Here is a 13,670-nt window from a genome sequence, read left to right on the forward strand (position 1 = left end):
ACTTTGTGGCGCGGTAAATTGTAGAGTTCACATTGCCTGGCTTTAAAATAAAAATGAAAACAAGGATAAAAGATATTTCCCTCCATTGTTTCAATTTTATGTACAAACTCTATGGCAGAAATACGTATACATTTGGCATCTAGGCTTAATTCTCTGTTGCTGCAGTTTGGTCCCAGCCTGATCCTTATTTTAATGTAAATAAATGAGACATCAGCTTTATCTCCCTCTCTCTCAGCAGTAACAATAAACCAGAGAAATCACCATTTCATTCCCAAAGTTAGTGCAGAGCTGGGAGACTTAGCGAGGATGAGTCTCTGGGTCTTCAGGCCCTCCAGCAGCTCTCTCACAAGGACCACTCTTGAGCTTGGGACCCTGTGCTTGAACCTTACGCCTCGCACTAAACTCTGTAAGGCAAAGGAAAAGGTATCTCGACTCAAACAACTTTCATGGCCAGAAGGACGAATTGAGAAGAATAAAAAAAAAAAAGGAAGAGAGGGAACATGTTGCCCTACCAAAAAAAGGCATGGCAAGGGTTGAACTCGCAGGTGCCCCTTCTCTTGGAAGGGCAGAGCAGGGAAGGGAAGCACACCAAGAGGGTGGCTGGAAGCCTGCATTACAAGGCATGGACAGCACCTTTCAACGCCAGAATGTTTTCCAGCTCATTTTGGAAACCCATGTTTTCTTGATCCATTTACTGAAATTAGATTATGAACCATAAGGGGTTTACCCAGAGGTTTGATATAGGACTAACATTTTAATAGCAATTAACATTTGATTTACAGTGTTCCAGGGAACATTTCCCAAGTACCTTGAAATAAAAGTGTGCAATGGACTTTAATTGGGGCCATGTTACAGTCACACAGACATGATGACTTGCATCAGAGCAAAATCTGACAGCACAGCATGTGATCAAAGGTAACGCATGAAGGATCATAGATGGCTCTGGAGTAAGAGCCAGGCTGTAAACTGCTCATGGGCTTCTGTGGCCATCAAGGGCAGCAAGAATAGTTCAAGAGGCTTACAAACAACAACAAACGCATGGCCCAGCGGCAGCCAGACATTCCCTCCCAGGGAGTTGGCATGTCTGGGACACCCCAGACTTACATATATGTATTTTTTTAATGTTAAAAGGTTAAAAAAAATTATAATGGTTAGACGTAAACATTTCTTTTCTATGACGCTGATAGAAGAGTATTAGGGTGCCCTGGAGAGATCCTTTAATACCCTTGTACTGACGTCAGACACAGTGGTAGTATCCAGTCATGGAAAGCACTGGAAGGGAACGTGCCGCAGTTGGGATTTTGGGAAGCATGCAAAGCGTAACCATGCTCAAAAAGTATTTCTCCAAAGCGGGTGCAGCTGCAAGCCAACTGAACTGCCCTGTGAGCTGCAGACTCACCAGGGCTTGGGTTCCCATGAGTGTGTGCCTGAGGCAGAGCCACACTCATGCTCCATCTTCCTCTTTGCCCAGCGGATCTCTCCCCGCTATGCAGCCACCCATTTCCACAAGCACACACTAGAGCCCTCTCGGCTCCCCAGACTCAGCTGAAACCAGCCAACGTGCTCCAAGGTTATGTGATAAGGACTGTCCAAAAAGACAAAGCACAATTACGTAAGGCTTGTTTCCTTTGGAAAGCCGGGCAGGCTCCCAAACGGGAGTGAATATCTTCCATGGGGATTTAACAACCTTTTTCAATCTCTCCCTAGAAGAAACTTGCTCACTGTGATCCTACGTGGAGGGTGTCTTTCGGCAGCAGTGGAACATCCTACACATCCATAAGCCACCACTCCTGAGGGAAGGTCATGCAGCAGCAGGAGAGGAGAAAGCAAGGGAGGCCACCCAGCTGCTTCTGCCACACCAGGCCTGGACCCGGCCAGGGTTCGAGCGGCCAGCAGCATGGGGCCAAGTGGGGACACCAGAGCCACCAGCTTGGAAGTGTCCAAAGGCCATGGTGGAAGACTGCTGCAGGGCCGAACATCTCAGAGATGCTGAGCTGCGTCATGGAGAAACTCAGAGCTCCCAAGAGCTCAGTTCAGTTTAACTGCACTGCCGAGCTGCCTCCCGCTGACTGCTGGGCTACCCACTGTCAGAGCATGGGAGCAGCATCGTGCTCCCTGTGGAAACGGAGTCATCCCATGCTCCAGACCAGCACGATTAGCAACGCCAAGGGAACACAGCTTTACTGAGAGACAATCACGTTTGCAAGTAGGTCTTTTTCCAATACAGCTATATTGGCTGGAGATCAAACCTTTCCTCATGCCTTACAATGAGCTACCTGAGGTTATCTCATCATTTCCCCTCAAACCAAATATATTTTGAGCTAAATAAATATATGTAGGTGTATATATGTGTGTGTGTATATGTATATATATATATGCACACATCTATGTATACACACACACATATAAATACATACACACACAGAGATATATATATATAAATATATAAATATATAAATATATATATATATATAAAAAAATGTCTGGAGATGAAAGGAATTCAAACCACTTGGATGACTTTGGAAAGAGCAATAAGTGAAAGAACAGACTGCAAGGTTTCATTTTATTGCAAATCCCATGGCAAATCTTGTCACCTTGACAGACCAATATCTAAGGCCCTGAGCTAGAATAGCCACACAAGCCCCATGTATCACCGTGTCTAAAAGATACACAGAGGGAATCAGTGATTCTACATTTTTACTTCCAATTTTTTTTTTTTTTTTTTTTTTTAATAGTCTCATCCATCATCATACTGTGTGAGCAAGAAAAGAAACTACCTTATCCACCTCCAAAGGCACAGAGAGGTTTGGAGTAATACTCCAAAACTAAAAAGAAAAGTCTCCAGAAAATAACTGTACTGTATTTATCTGGAAAATGATAACATTTTAGAGCTATTTTGCTTTATTTCCTACCTAGACTGGGTATAGTTAAATGGCATTTCACTGCCACAGTAAAATCATTTCTTGTGCAACCACGCTAGGAAAGAGTGCAGCAGCAGTACAACACACCCATGGCATCACCAGCTGGACATGGAGCCATTAGTTCCTCCCCGCTCCTTCCTACCTACCAGTCTGAGCCCAACAAAAGCTGCAGGTGAGCGCACACAGTCAGGGGTGACAGGGTGGCCTTCAGAGGGTACAGTGTCTCATTGGTGACCACCAGGTGGCAATCATGGGTCACAGAAACGCACCCCTGCCCCAAGGGGACTTCCAGGGACTGCCAGGTTCCTCAGTGCAGGTGACCACCCTGGGTGGGCAGTGCCACCACAGAGCAACCCACCAGTCACCATGAAGACCAAAAGGATGCTGTGAACTGTGCTGGGAAACACAGCACTGAACCTCCCAAGAGGAAAGGAAAGGAGGGTGCATGTCCAGTTGTAAGAGATCAGCTGCAGGATGGAAAGTACCTGAAAATGTTCAAGGCATCCAAAAGAAATGACTGCCAAACTACTGACGGAGTTTTCCCTGTGATACTTCCAGACTTTAGATGGTGCAGACCTAGAGGCTCTATAGTCCAGATATTTTCAAAACCAATGTGGTGCTGCCAAAGAGATATCATGAAGTCTGTAGGCAGAGCTAAGGGGTGCACAGTTCCAGCACACACTGTCCCTAGAGCCACGAGGTACTCATATTCCCAATTCCTCTAATGTGGGCAGCGGGGCAAAGGAGCATCTGAGCCCAGGAAGCATGGCACTGACACAGGGGGCAACACCAATAGGAAGGAAAAACTTGCTCGACTGCCAGATTGGGGACTGGCTGTGATATTAATGGCTCTTTCTATCAAACCAGCCTGAACAACTTCAAAGTGGCTGTACCTGTGTTAGAGAAGAAGAAACACTCAGGAAGGTGTGGTGACAGTCCTCCAAGCAACATAACCACAGCTAGGAGGTCTGATTCCTCACCTAGCCACCCAGCCAAGAAAGTTCAGAAAAGCAAGCATGCAGTGAACTGTTGATCAGCTCCTCGTCTTTCCTTCAGGTGGCCCATGACTAGCAACATGGCCAGTTGATAAACAAGTCCAAAAAACAAACAAGGTCTTTTGGGACATTCAAGAGGTTTCATTGTGTTTCAGTGTTTAAACAAGCATGTATTTATAGCTAAAAACAAAATGGGTCACCAAGGTTTTATGCTCCCATCTCCATAAGGCTCTTACTGAAGTGCAACTGAATCCCAGAGGAAACGACTATGTATGAAGACAATCATGGAAGTTTTCTTTCCTGACAACACCCTTTACATCTTGGAAACTACTGAAGCAGCCAGATGAGAATATACAATGCTGTCAGAAGCACAAATTAGAGAAACACTCATTAGCCAATGAAACAAGACATTAGCCAGTTCTCCTAATTTCCCCCAGTTGTGCTGAAAAGAGGGGTTGTTCACAACAAGAAGCCAAGCAGTACAATCACCCTCCAGTCTTTCCTCTGTTGGAGTCAGAGAAAGACAAAGAAAATCTCTGCCAGTAAGAAACTTAGTCATAGGGAAGTTCACAGCACAGCCAGCCCCTAGTTAAGTGGGGCTCCAAGGGAGGCCACTTCAGTTCATGCACTGCAGTTTAGCTAGGAAATACTGAGCGACTTAGCTGCTCACGTGGTTCCCAAGAAGTACACATGGAACTTGCTATTCCTGGGCACACAAAGCAGCCGCAACTGATAACAAACTTAAATATTCAAGGGAAACAGGGGCTTCAGTTTAGTTTACTTTTAGTTTTAGAGCTGACAGACCCGTGCCAACACACTTGCTTTTAAAAAAAAAAAGTTTTATATAATTTTTAAGTTTTACCAGGAGTTTTGAGCTGAGATGACTCAGTAAAAAACTCTCTGCTATCTGACACTGTGCATCATCTGTGCTACCCCATCAGAACAGCTTTGCAAGGGGAAGAGAAAGGTGGCTATATGCCCAGCTCCCATTATCACTCCCAGTACGGCTTATACTCCAGATTACATCCAGATCACATCCAGACCCCCATCACCTTTAAGATTTGACCACAGCATTGCCATAGCTCAGAATTATCTACTCTGGATCACATAATAAATCAGGGCTACTCAGTTTTTCCCAAGATAACTGCATAAATTTACCTGTGTCCACCATTATTTAGCGAGGCCTACTCTACAGGAAATAGTGGGACTGCTCCAGCTGGGTGCATGGTGCACTGCAGCTTTTCCCAAAAGAGCACAAAAATACTGAGAAATACAGGGTTTTCCCCAGGGAAAGGCAAAATGAACTTGGTATCTGGATCGAGCCCAGCATCAGCCATTTGAGTAGTCCTGTTTTAAAACCTCTTCCTTCATGAGAGTACCTCTGATATGAACTCTGGACAGCATGAGGGGCCTTACATTCCCTCCTAAAAAGTACAGTGTGCAACACCCTTCTTTTTCAGGAGCAACGACTTGATTTCTAGCGCTCTTTGAAGTGAAGCAAATTTAAATACCACAAAACTTGAGACTTTCTACTTCATATCAGTAAGGGCTTAAAAAGACAAAGATGAGCCTCACAGGCACTGACATTCCTCCAACAGAAGCGAGACAGCTACATGCTTTCTACTCTTTTTGCACAAAGGGAGGAAAGACCAAGAGGCTGCCCAGCACCCTAGCGCATCTGTGCTGGTCAGGCCAAGTGCCTGTATTTCTTCCCTCCAGACTAAAAGCTTGCCTGAGCATAGACTCTACACTCATTTATGCTGCGATGTGCCAGCACACTGAAGGAAGCATCAAAAGAAACTAACTTTAAGTAGCCATAAGATTTAACTAGCAAGGAGATATCCTTAGCATCATCATAGCTACTTCACCAGCTATAAGAGGGATGCAAGACACCTGTCTTGTTAACAGATTCCTGTCTCTACTGCATGTATCAAACTAAGTAAAACTAAGAACCCTGACTAGAAATCTTATCTCTACTTCCAGTGGCAGCCACATACCCTGTTGCAAAGTTGCTGTCTTCTTTCCAGTCCACTATGCGACAGATGAAGAGCGTATTTGAATAGTCCTCAGGTCTGCTTACAAAGTCTGAAGGGCAATCAGCCAAGGACACATAGGCCCTAGGCACTCTATGGTCCACAGGTGAGAACATGGCACACTTCTTGAAGAGTTCACTGTTCTTGTCTGCCAGAAGCTTGATGAAGCCTGTAGCTGCTCGGGAATGCTTCTTCTCCAAAATATACACCACCTGGAAGAGGCAAAGGTTTCTACAGCTAATACCTTCAGAGAAACTTGTTTTCCGTAACAGAACAGAGATACACAGAGGCTCAGCAGAATATCTGGAAAGTTCACAGAAAGCCTGTATCATGTTTTCCGTGTGTGCGCGCGCGCACATTTCTTAATTGAGTACCTATTTACAATGTATTTTTTTGCCATCTTGCTCACGGCTATAGAAGAGCTAAGTGCCTTCCAAGTGCTAGCTCTACAGCATTTTTCTTGATTACAGAACAAAACCAGACAAGAAGCAGATGCTTCCAAATGTAGAGAATTAGCCACAACATACAAGCAACTCCTGTAAAATCTTTCATTTGTATCCTCGGCCTGTGATTTCAACATTCAGTGCAGAACAGGCCAGTTCAAAACCGGTGCCTCTGGCGGATCCAATGTTAACCACAGGAAAGGATGTGCTGTGGGGAATTTGGCAGTTCTTTCCTCTCTGTGCTTTCTGAAGTTAGGGGTTATTTCACCTTTGTACAAGATGGCTTTGAAAAGAAAAATAAATTACAGTATCATTAAGTAATTGTTCCAGAGAGGTGTTCATCCAGGGTATATAAATCACTGGGTAACAGAAATATAGCTAATTTCCTAAACTTATACAAAAGAACCCTTCCAGAAGGCTTCAGGAGTGGCACCTCTGTGCAATTCTGAGCACTAGAATTGCCATGCTGGATGAGACCAAAGGGCAGTCCAGCACAGAATAGGGACCAGAACCAGTGGCTGTGGAGGAAAGTGCAAGATGTGGGAAAGACTTGACCCAGTCTGACTCAGTGGTCTTTATCTTAACATTCAGAGATTGACGTAGATCTTGAACCAACAGCCCTAACAGTCTTTTCAAAGGCTGCAAGAATTAATTCTGACAACTTTGGAAATCTTGACATTCTTATTAGTATCCAATCTTTTTCTGAATCTTGCTAAGTAATTCTGCCCAGCAAACAAATGGAATTTAAACTATGATAATTGGTTAAAATAACAAGACACTTGAATTTTATCAGATCAAACGATTATTCTTCTTGCAACAGTGAACAAGATTCAAAGACCAACAGATGGAAGATGACAGGGAGGCCGGGGTGGTCTAGTTCAGCTTTTTGGAGCATAATGCTCCTTCTGATGCACATGCACACACATGCCTGCTTGTCATCCTACATGGACTTACCTTAGCTGTCCTTTGAAGAAACTTATCTGGAAGAAGCTTAGGATCATTCACCTTGGGCACATCATCTTGCTTTGTTCTGTGCACACCAATCCCGACAGCCTTCACTGTATCAAACAGGAAAGAAACACAAGTTACTGTAGTACATTTCCATCACCAATTTACATTGGTCCTTTGCAGTAAATTACAATATAAGGTGCATGTTTTAGTCCTAACTGCAATGAGAGAGATCTCTTAAGTGTTAGAATAGCTAAGCATTAAACAACATTTATTATTTCTCCAGACTACAATGAAGAGCAAATATATGTTCACTTATTGTGCACATCTGCTGAAAAACAACAAAAATCAAAATAAACCCAAACTTTACAAGTACCACTGTACCAGCCATAATAAACAAAATGGTGGAAAACACATTCTATTTATTAAACACTAAGAACTGCATGAATTTCCTGGCATTTCTTAGCTGGAGTCATTAATATTATATAAATAGTCCCTTACGTACATATATTCATTTAATATTTAATTTCCTTAAAAAATGTTATGCAAAGTTATAAAATGTATGTTTATCTTAGAAACTGAAACCGTATCTACTAAGTTGACCCTCTTTGGCTCTGGACCAGGATTATTAAAAGGCCTTATGAAAGTAATCACTATGCATGACAAAGAGCCACGTTCCCTCTCCCTGAAATTCCTTCACCAGATACCAAGAATATTTAAACCAACTGCCAACTAACTTCTAGTTCACAATTTTCAAATATTCAAGTATCTGAGTTTGAAAGCATCTGTTATAGGTAGCTGGCATACTGAATGCTTTTTAGTATTTACAAACAGCCAAAGTGATCTTTGCCACGAGGAAGAATGCTGGGACCAGGCGCTTGCGAAACAAATTACTGCCGAGAGCCCATGGTCACCACTCTAAGTGTTTTTAGGATGGAAACATCCACGCGCCCTTTGCTGGAGGACTTGTGGAGGACGCCTGCCTTTTTCCACTCTATGGAAATAGCATCCATCTCGAGAAGTCACGTCCTGAGCGTTCAAAAGAAATCTGCTGTCTTAAAAAGAGACCGGGGCGCTGACTGCAAGTTCCAAGGGACGTAGCTGTCACTACTTCCCTTAGAAGACACGAGATAAAGCAACATTGCACTGACGACTGCATTCCAGGAGGCCAACAGTGCTCACAGGCGCGCCAGAAAGCCTCAAGGAGAACAGCAGTGACACCCGGCCCCAGGCCCCCGGGTGACACCCATCTGTCCCGCAGGGCCCCACCGCGGAAGCTGCTGGCAACATGACGGATGAAGGGCGAGCGGGCTCCACATGGGGAGCGCCGCAGCTGCCGGGAGCACGAAGCAGCCACGGGGAGCCGGGGACCTGAGTGCGGCCGGGAGCTAATGTGGGCCTGGGAGGGCGGCTCTTCTGTCGGCAGCTAGCCCCGAGGGTTATGGCTGTGCACCGCCATCGCGAGGGCACGTTCACAGATGGTCATGCCGTCTCTGATGGACTGGTTTGCCTTCAGGCAACGTTACAGCAGCAGTCGCTTGACAATGACGGCTATCGTTCTAATGACATACTCGGGTTTTCATATGCTGCTAATTATCCCCAGCTTTGCCTTTTGATATGAAGCTCTTCAGATTTGGGCTCTCCCCAGAGACAATCTTTTTCAGAAGAACCTAAGCGACTCCATTTCATTTATTGTATCTTTACTGACTTCCTAGCAAGGCTGAGAGGAGAACAGATATAGACATGCAGCAGTTTAAAAATAAAAATCTTCTACTTTTCCCTCAGGGAAAAAAAAAAAAAAAAAAAAAGAGTATTATGACCAGCAGCAATCCCCTTTCTTATTTCTCCATGTGAAGTGAGCTCAACTTGGAATAACAAGGGTTACTAAGGGATAAAACCTCCATAGCGTTTCATAGTGACAAACTAGTTTGAAAAAATTGCTTGGATAACTAAAAACAGCTTGAAATACGGGGATACCTAAGTTGCGCACCTCATTTGTTTAGCTCCTGTAAGATCTCCATCAGCTAGAGGTTGTATCAGGAAATAAGTCAGTGAAGAATAAAAGCAAGGAGCTGCCTTTGTTTTCTTAAAATTTTTCAAGCCATCAGTTAATAGTCATGAGTTTACAGTGTGCCAACCATAAAGACAGCTCGGACAAAGAACGGGACGATCTGAAACAAAGAAGCACTGGCAGGCGCAGTGGGCAGTGAGGATTTGGTAGTCTTCCAAAGACCATACGGTTCAGGCACACCTGACCCAAGCCCAGGGGGTTACTGGAATGAACTCTCTCCCACTGAACGGCACATACTAGTTGGAAGAGAAACCAGATCTAAACGTGCTTGGAAAGCAAGGTTTGCATTCACTGCTTTCACAGCATAGCGGAATGACAGCACTGACTCAAGGCACAACAGACAAGAACGAGAAAGGGAAAAGCACCGGGAGCCATGCTCTAGGAATATGCCCTTATTAATGCTGACTTCTTTCCACTTTCCTTTCCAATTCCTGTTTCTCCAAAAAGTCTCTTGCACTTTTTCACTGAAGCAGCCTTCCCTGTCAAAAAAAGGAGCCAGCAGCTGTGTACTTGGAAGATATCACATAGCCACACATGAAAGCACAGCACCCCAGAGTTGCCATTAGGAGGACAGCGTATGGGGCACCGGCATGGCCTTTGCCTGGGATGAAGAATAGGCAGGACTGGAGCATTTCACCTCACTCTGCCAAAGCTGAGCCCCTGGGAACCTACAACAAGTACTAGAAAACATCCAAACTCTGTGGCACACGCTAGAACCTGACTTTTTTATTTCACAGTCAAAATCACCCAAGGGCCTTTGGCCAGCTGGAGAGGACCTTCTTCCTCAGGGGTCTCTTCAAATTCAGTATCCCTCCCAGAATGAGATGCCAGCAGATAGAGGTTAGGGTCCACAACTAAACTGTCAAGAGAACAAATGAAGAAAGACCATCCCAGCCACATACTCATTCATGCCCATCTTTCTTAATCTAGCTTTAGTATCATTGCATAGACTTACTGATGAGCAATATTCTTGAAACAAGGGAGTGGGAAGAAGACACCTGAGGAATTCTGTACCCCTGGCACTAACAGATGTGGACTTTCCTATAGCTTGTAGCTGGCTCCTTCTGAAGTCAGAAATTTACTGGCACTAGGGCTGCACCTAATGATTGCAGGTCAACATCAGCAGAGCACCAGCAATGAGGGCTCTCTAATGACAAACCTCTCCGTTTAGAAGGGAGAATTATAACCCAGATCCAAAGTCTACTGGCTCGGTTGTGAAATCACTAGTCAGAGGCCTTGGTATCAAGACAGCAATAAACTGTCACAGAGTCCAATACCCAAGTCCTGATAAATACGGTTGCGACAGACCCTCTCTTTCATTGCGTGTTTCCCTTTTTCCCACTGAAGCTGGAATTCTGTGTGTGGGCAGACAGAAGGGTATCAGGGCCCCACCAGAGACTGATGTTTTAGAAGATCTGAGCTGGGATATGTGACATCTCCCACAACAGGGTATATCCACAGAGGTAATCCTAAAGGAGAGTTAACTGGCAAGAGAAACAGCATTTTGGACAGAGGAGGTGGGAAAAAACTCTTTGCTTTATGTTCCAAACTAAAAATGAATTATTCTGACCCCTTTACTGTAGTGGTTATCCAATGACCATTCAATATTTCCACCCGGAGCAAAGACATGTTTTTTGAAAAAGATTTACTATGTTAGCTTGGGCAATACTTCATAAGCTTATCTTACAGTGAAAACACACTTAAGCAGCTAGGATCCAGTGAAACTGTATTATAACCTTAGTGTTTTCCTTTCAGTGATTATCTGACAAACCAAAATTGTAATAGTTTTACTTAAAAAAAATTAGGCACTAAATAAGAAAGCCTCTCAAATTAGTTAAGTTATTACCGACAAAGTAGATCCAGGACATTGTGGAATTTGCCTCCCTCTGTAAGAGATCAGTTTAGGCAGCTCTAATGTACAGTTAGATTTGCCTGACAGCCATTCCTAGGTCAAACTTTTTTTTTAAGCCCCCAAAATCTCCTTTTACAATTAGATTACCATGACATCAAAAGGTGGCCAAACTGGACCAAAAGTCATCAGACTAGAATTCTGATTAATTGTGACAGATCCAAAATTATTTTCACTAGGTTTGCATTGGTCACTGTGGAAATTTGAAATTCTGTCCAAAAAGAATACAATTAAAGATGCAATATCCACTTGCAAGCGAAAATATATCACAGTTTCAGATCTCAAAAACAACTGACTGGAAAAAAAAAAACCTCCCTCTCTGGACAGAAAGAAACAAGAGGGTTTTTTTTTTTTTTTTTTTTTTTAAGTTCAATGTTTGCTACTTTAGCTAAAAAAAAAACTTTTTAAGAAGTTAGTTGTTTTACTTCACATGAGCATATCTAAGAATCCCATCAGAAGACACTGCTGATATCAAGCTTTTAAAAAAACCATAATACTACACTTTAGGTTGGTGCTCAGATTCCAGAACATCTGTAAACCTTTCAAAAGCAAAGTTTATTGCTTATTAAAGAAGTAACAACACTTAGGTTTTCCGATGATTGTTTCATTATGCAGTTTTCAACATATTGTGTTTTAGTATCAGACATATAAACAAAGTGATGTAAACAAATTAATTATAAATTTCCTCTCAAGGATGGTATGTCACACAAAAAATATGCATTTTTGGAAGTTTGGTCTATATCAATATGAGACATATGGAAATGAAAATTCGCTTAAACCAAAAAAACCAGCATATACAAACACATGTACAGATTTGCCCCAAATTACACTATACTGCTGTGATCTTCCTTTTTAGAGATAATGAGAAGGAAATGTGGTGCTGTTTAGAAATTAATATGATATTCTGTCACCAGTATTTATTAGCACAAAACAGCTTTTTTTTTTAGAACACAAAATTGCTGGTAGTAAACAATGGTTCATATTCATACCTGGTCCTGCCTTCCAAAAAAGCCCAAACAAAACAAAACAAAAAAAAACAGAGTCAAAACAAATGAGCCTGGATTTTTAGAAAAATAAAATCTGTCCCTGGTATTTCAGTATCTACAAAAGCAGGAGATCTGAGCTTCTCCTGATCTCGGCAGATTTCTCCCACATGGAGTCTGCAAGATGCAGGTAAAAGTGAGCTCACTCAGCATCTTCTTCCTCCCCAACCACCCGCTGCCTCAAAACCTACAGGAACTCCACTTCTTGAAGACTGCTTCCCCTCTGCAAAATTTGACTGAAAACAACAATGCGTTTAAAATTTGTGAGCGAGAAGGACACGCAATGGCATTCAACCTGAAATTCTGTCACTGCTATGATGGTGAAAGGACCATTTCACTTGGCACCAGATACTGTACTTGGGCAAACACCATGCAAGAAGCAGCATTTTGTGAGTATGTACATCTACACACATGTAGCTTTCCACTGTTGATGGGGGGGGATGTAGATAGTTCACTGTGACAAGACTGTTAAGCCAACAGCTTTGGGATTTAACAAGGGGTAAGAGCAGCTTGTCCAAAATCATCTGAACAGCTCCTGTATACAGCACAGGAGGGCTCTGCACATATAAAAGTAAATCAGCTCCAAACCATGCAGAAGTCCTGTGTTGTCTCATAGCAGAACCGTGTGCTTGAAGAACAAGAACAACTTCGAGAGATGTTTTCTTCAAATATTCATTTAAACAGACTCACCCTGCCACAGCTGTTCATGTCTGAACACCTGAATTTACACATCTGCATGCCCAATGGCACACCAGACATGAGGAGTAGGAGATTCCTATGACTAGCAAGATTTCCAAAGACGCACAGATGGGTGGAGACCCTCAGAGAGGAAAAGGAAGGGCATAATAGATCTATACAGCAAAAAAACATCTGCAATAACACAGAACAAAGGCTATGTGAATAGGCGAGTACAGCTGGCTTCCTTACAAACACAACTCAGCCAAGCAATTAATTATTTACTTATGTTTAGCCACCTCCATTAGGTATTACGGAGGAGATAGCAGAATGATGAGATAGAAGTGTCACTTTTCCTTAGACTCCTCCAAGCCTGATTCACAACAAAGAATCAAGATCATTTTGGGAAGCTGCCACCTAGCCCAAAAGATCAAATGGTATCTCTCTTGGTAGCCATATCCCATAATTACTACAAACACAGCACTGGTATTCAGGCCTCCTGACCCTCTGATGTCCCTGAGAAGCTGCCAGTCAACTGCGGGGTTGGAAGCTCTACTGCAGCAGAATTAAATCTCCTAAAAAATCAGGTAGTGTTGCAGTCTCCATAAACACAGTTTTATTAAATTAAGGAC

The 13,670-nt window shown here is 43.2% G+C and overlaps 1 protein-coding gene across 5 annotated transcripts in view; it reads right to left on the minus strand.

Moving 5' to 3' along the window:
* The window catches only part of DIS3L2 (DIS3 like 3'-5' exoribonuclease 2), a 204,414-nt gene that overhangs the window by 119,411 nt on the left and 71,333 nt on the right, over nucleotides 1-13,670 (minus strand). For all 5 annotated transcript variants that reach the window (XM_067301734.1, XM_013941819.2, XM_067301738.1 and 2 more), the window contains 2 exons: nucleotides 7,347-7,450; nucleotides 5,914-6,161 (listed from right to left, as the gene is read on the minus strand). In XM_067301734.1, the coding sequence (XP_067157835.1) occupies nucleotides 5,914-6,161; nucleotides 7,347-7,450 (352 nt within the window). The remainder of the gene's footprint in view (nucleotides 1-5,913; nucleotides 6,162-7,346; nucleotides 7,451-13,670) is intronic.

The sequence above is a fragment of the Apteryx mantelli genome, chromosome 9 (genome assembly GCF_036417845.1).
Source record: "Apteryx mantelli isolate bAptMan1 chromosome 9, bAptMan1.hap1, whole genome shotgun sequence".
In the NCBI taxonomy this organism is placed as follows: Eukaryota; Metazoa; Chordata; class Aves; order Apterygiformes; family Apterygidae; genus Apteryx; species Apteryx mantelli.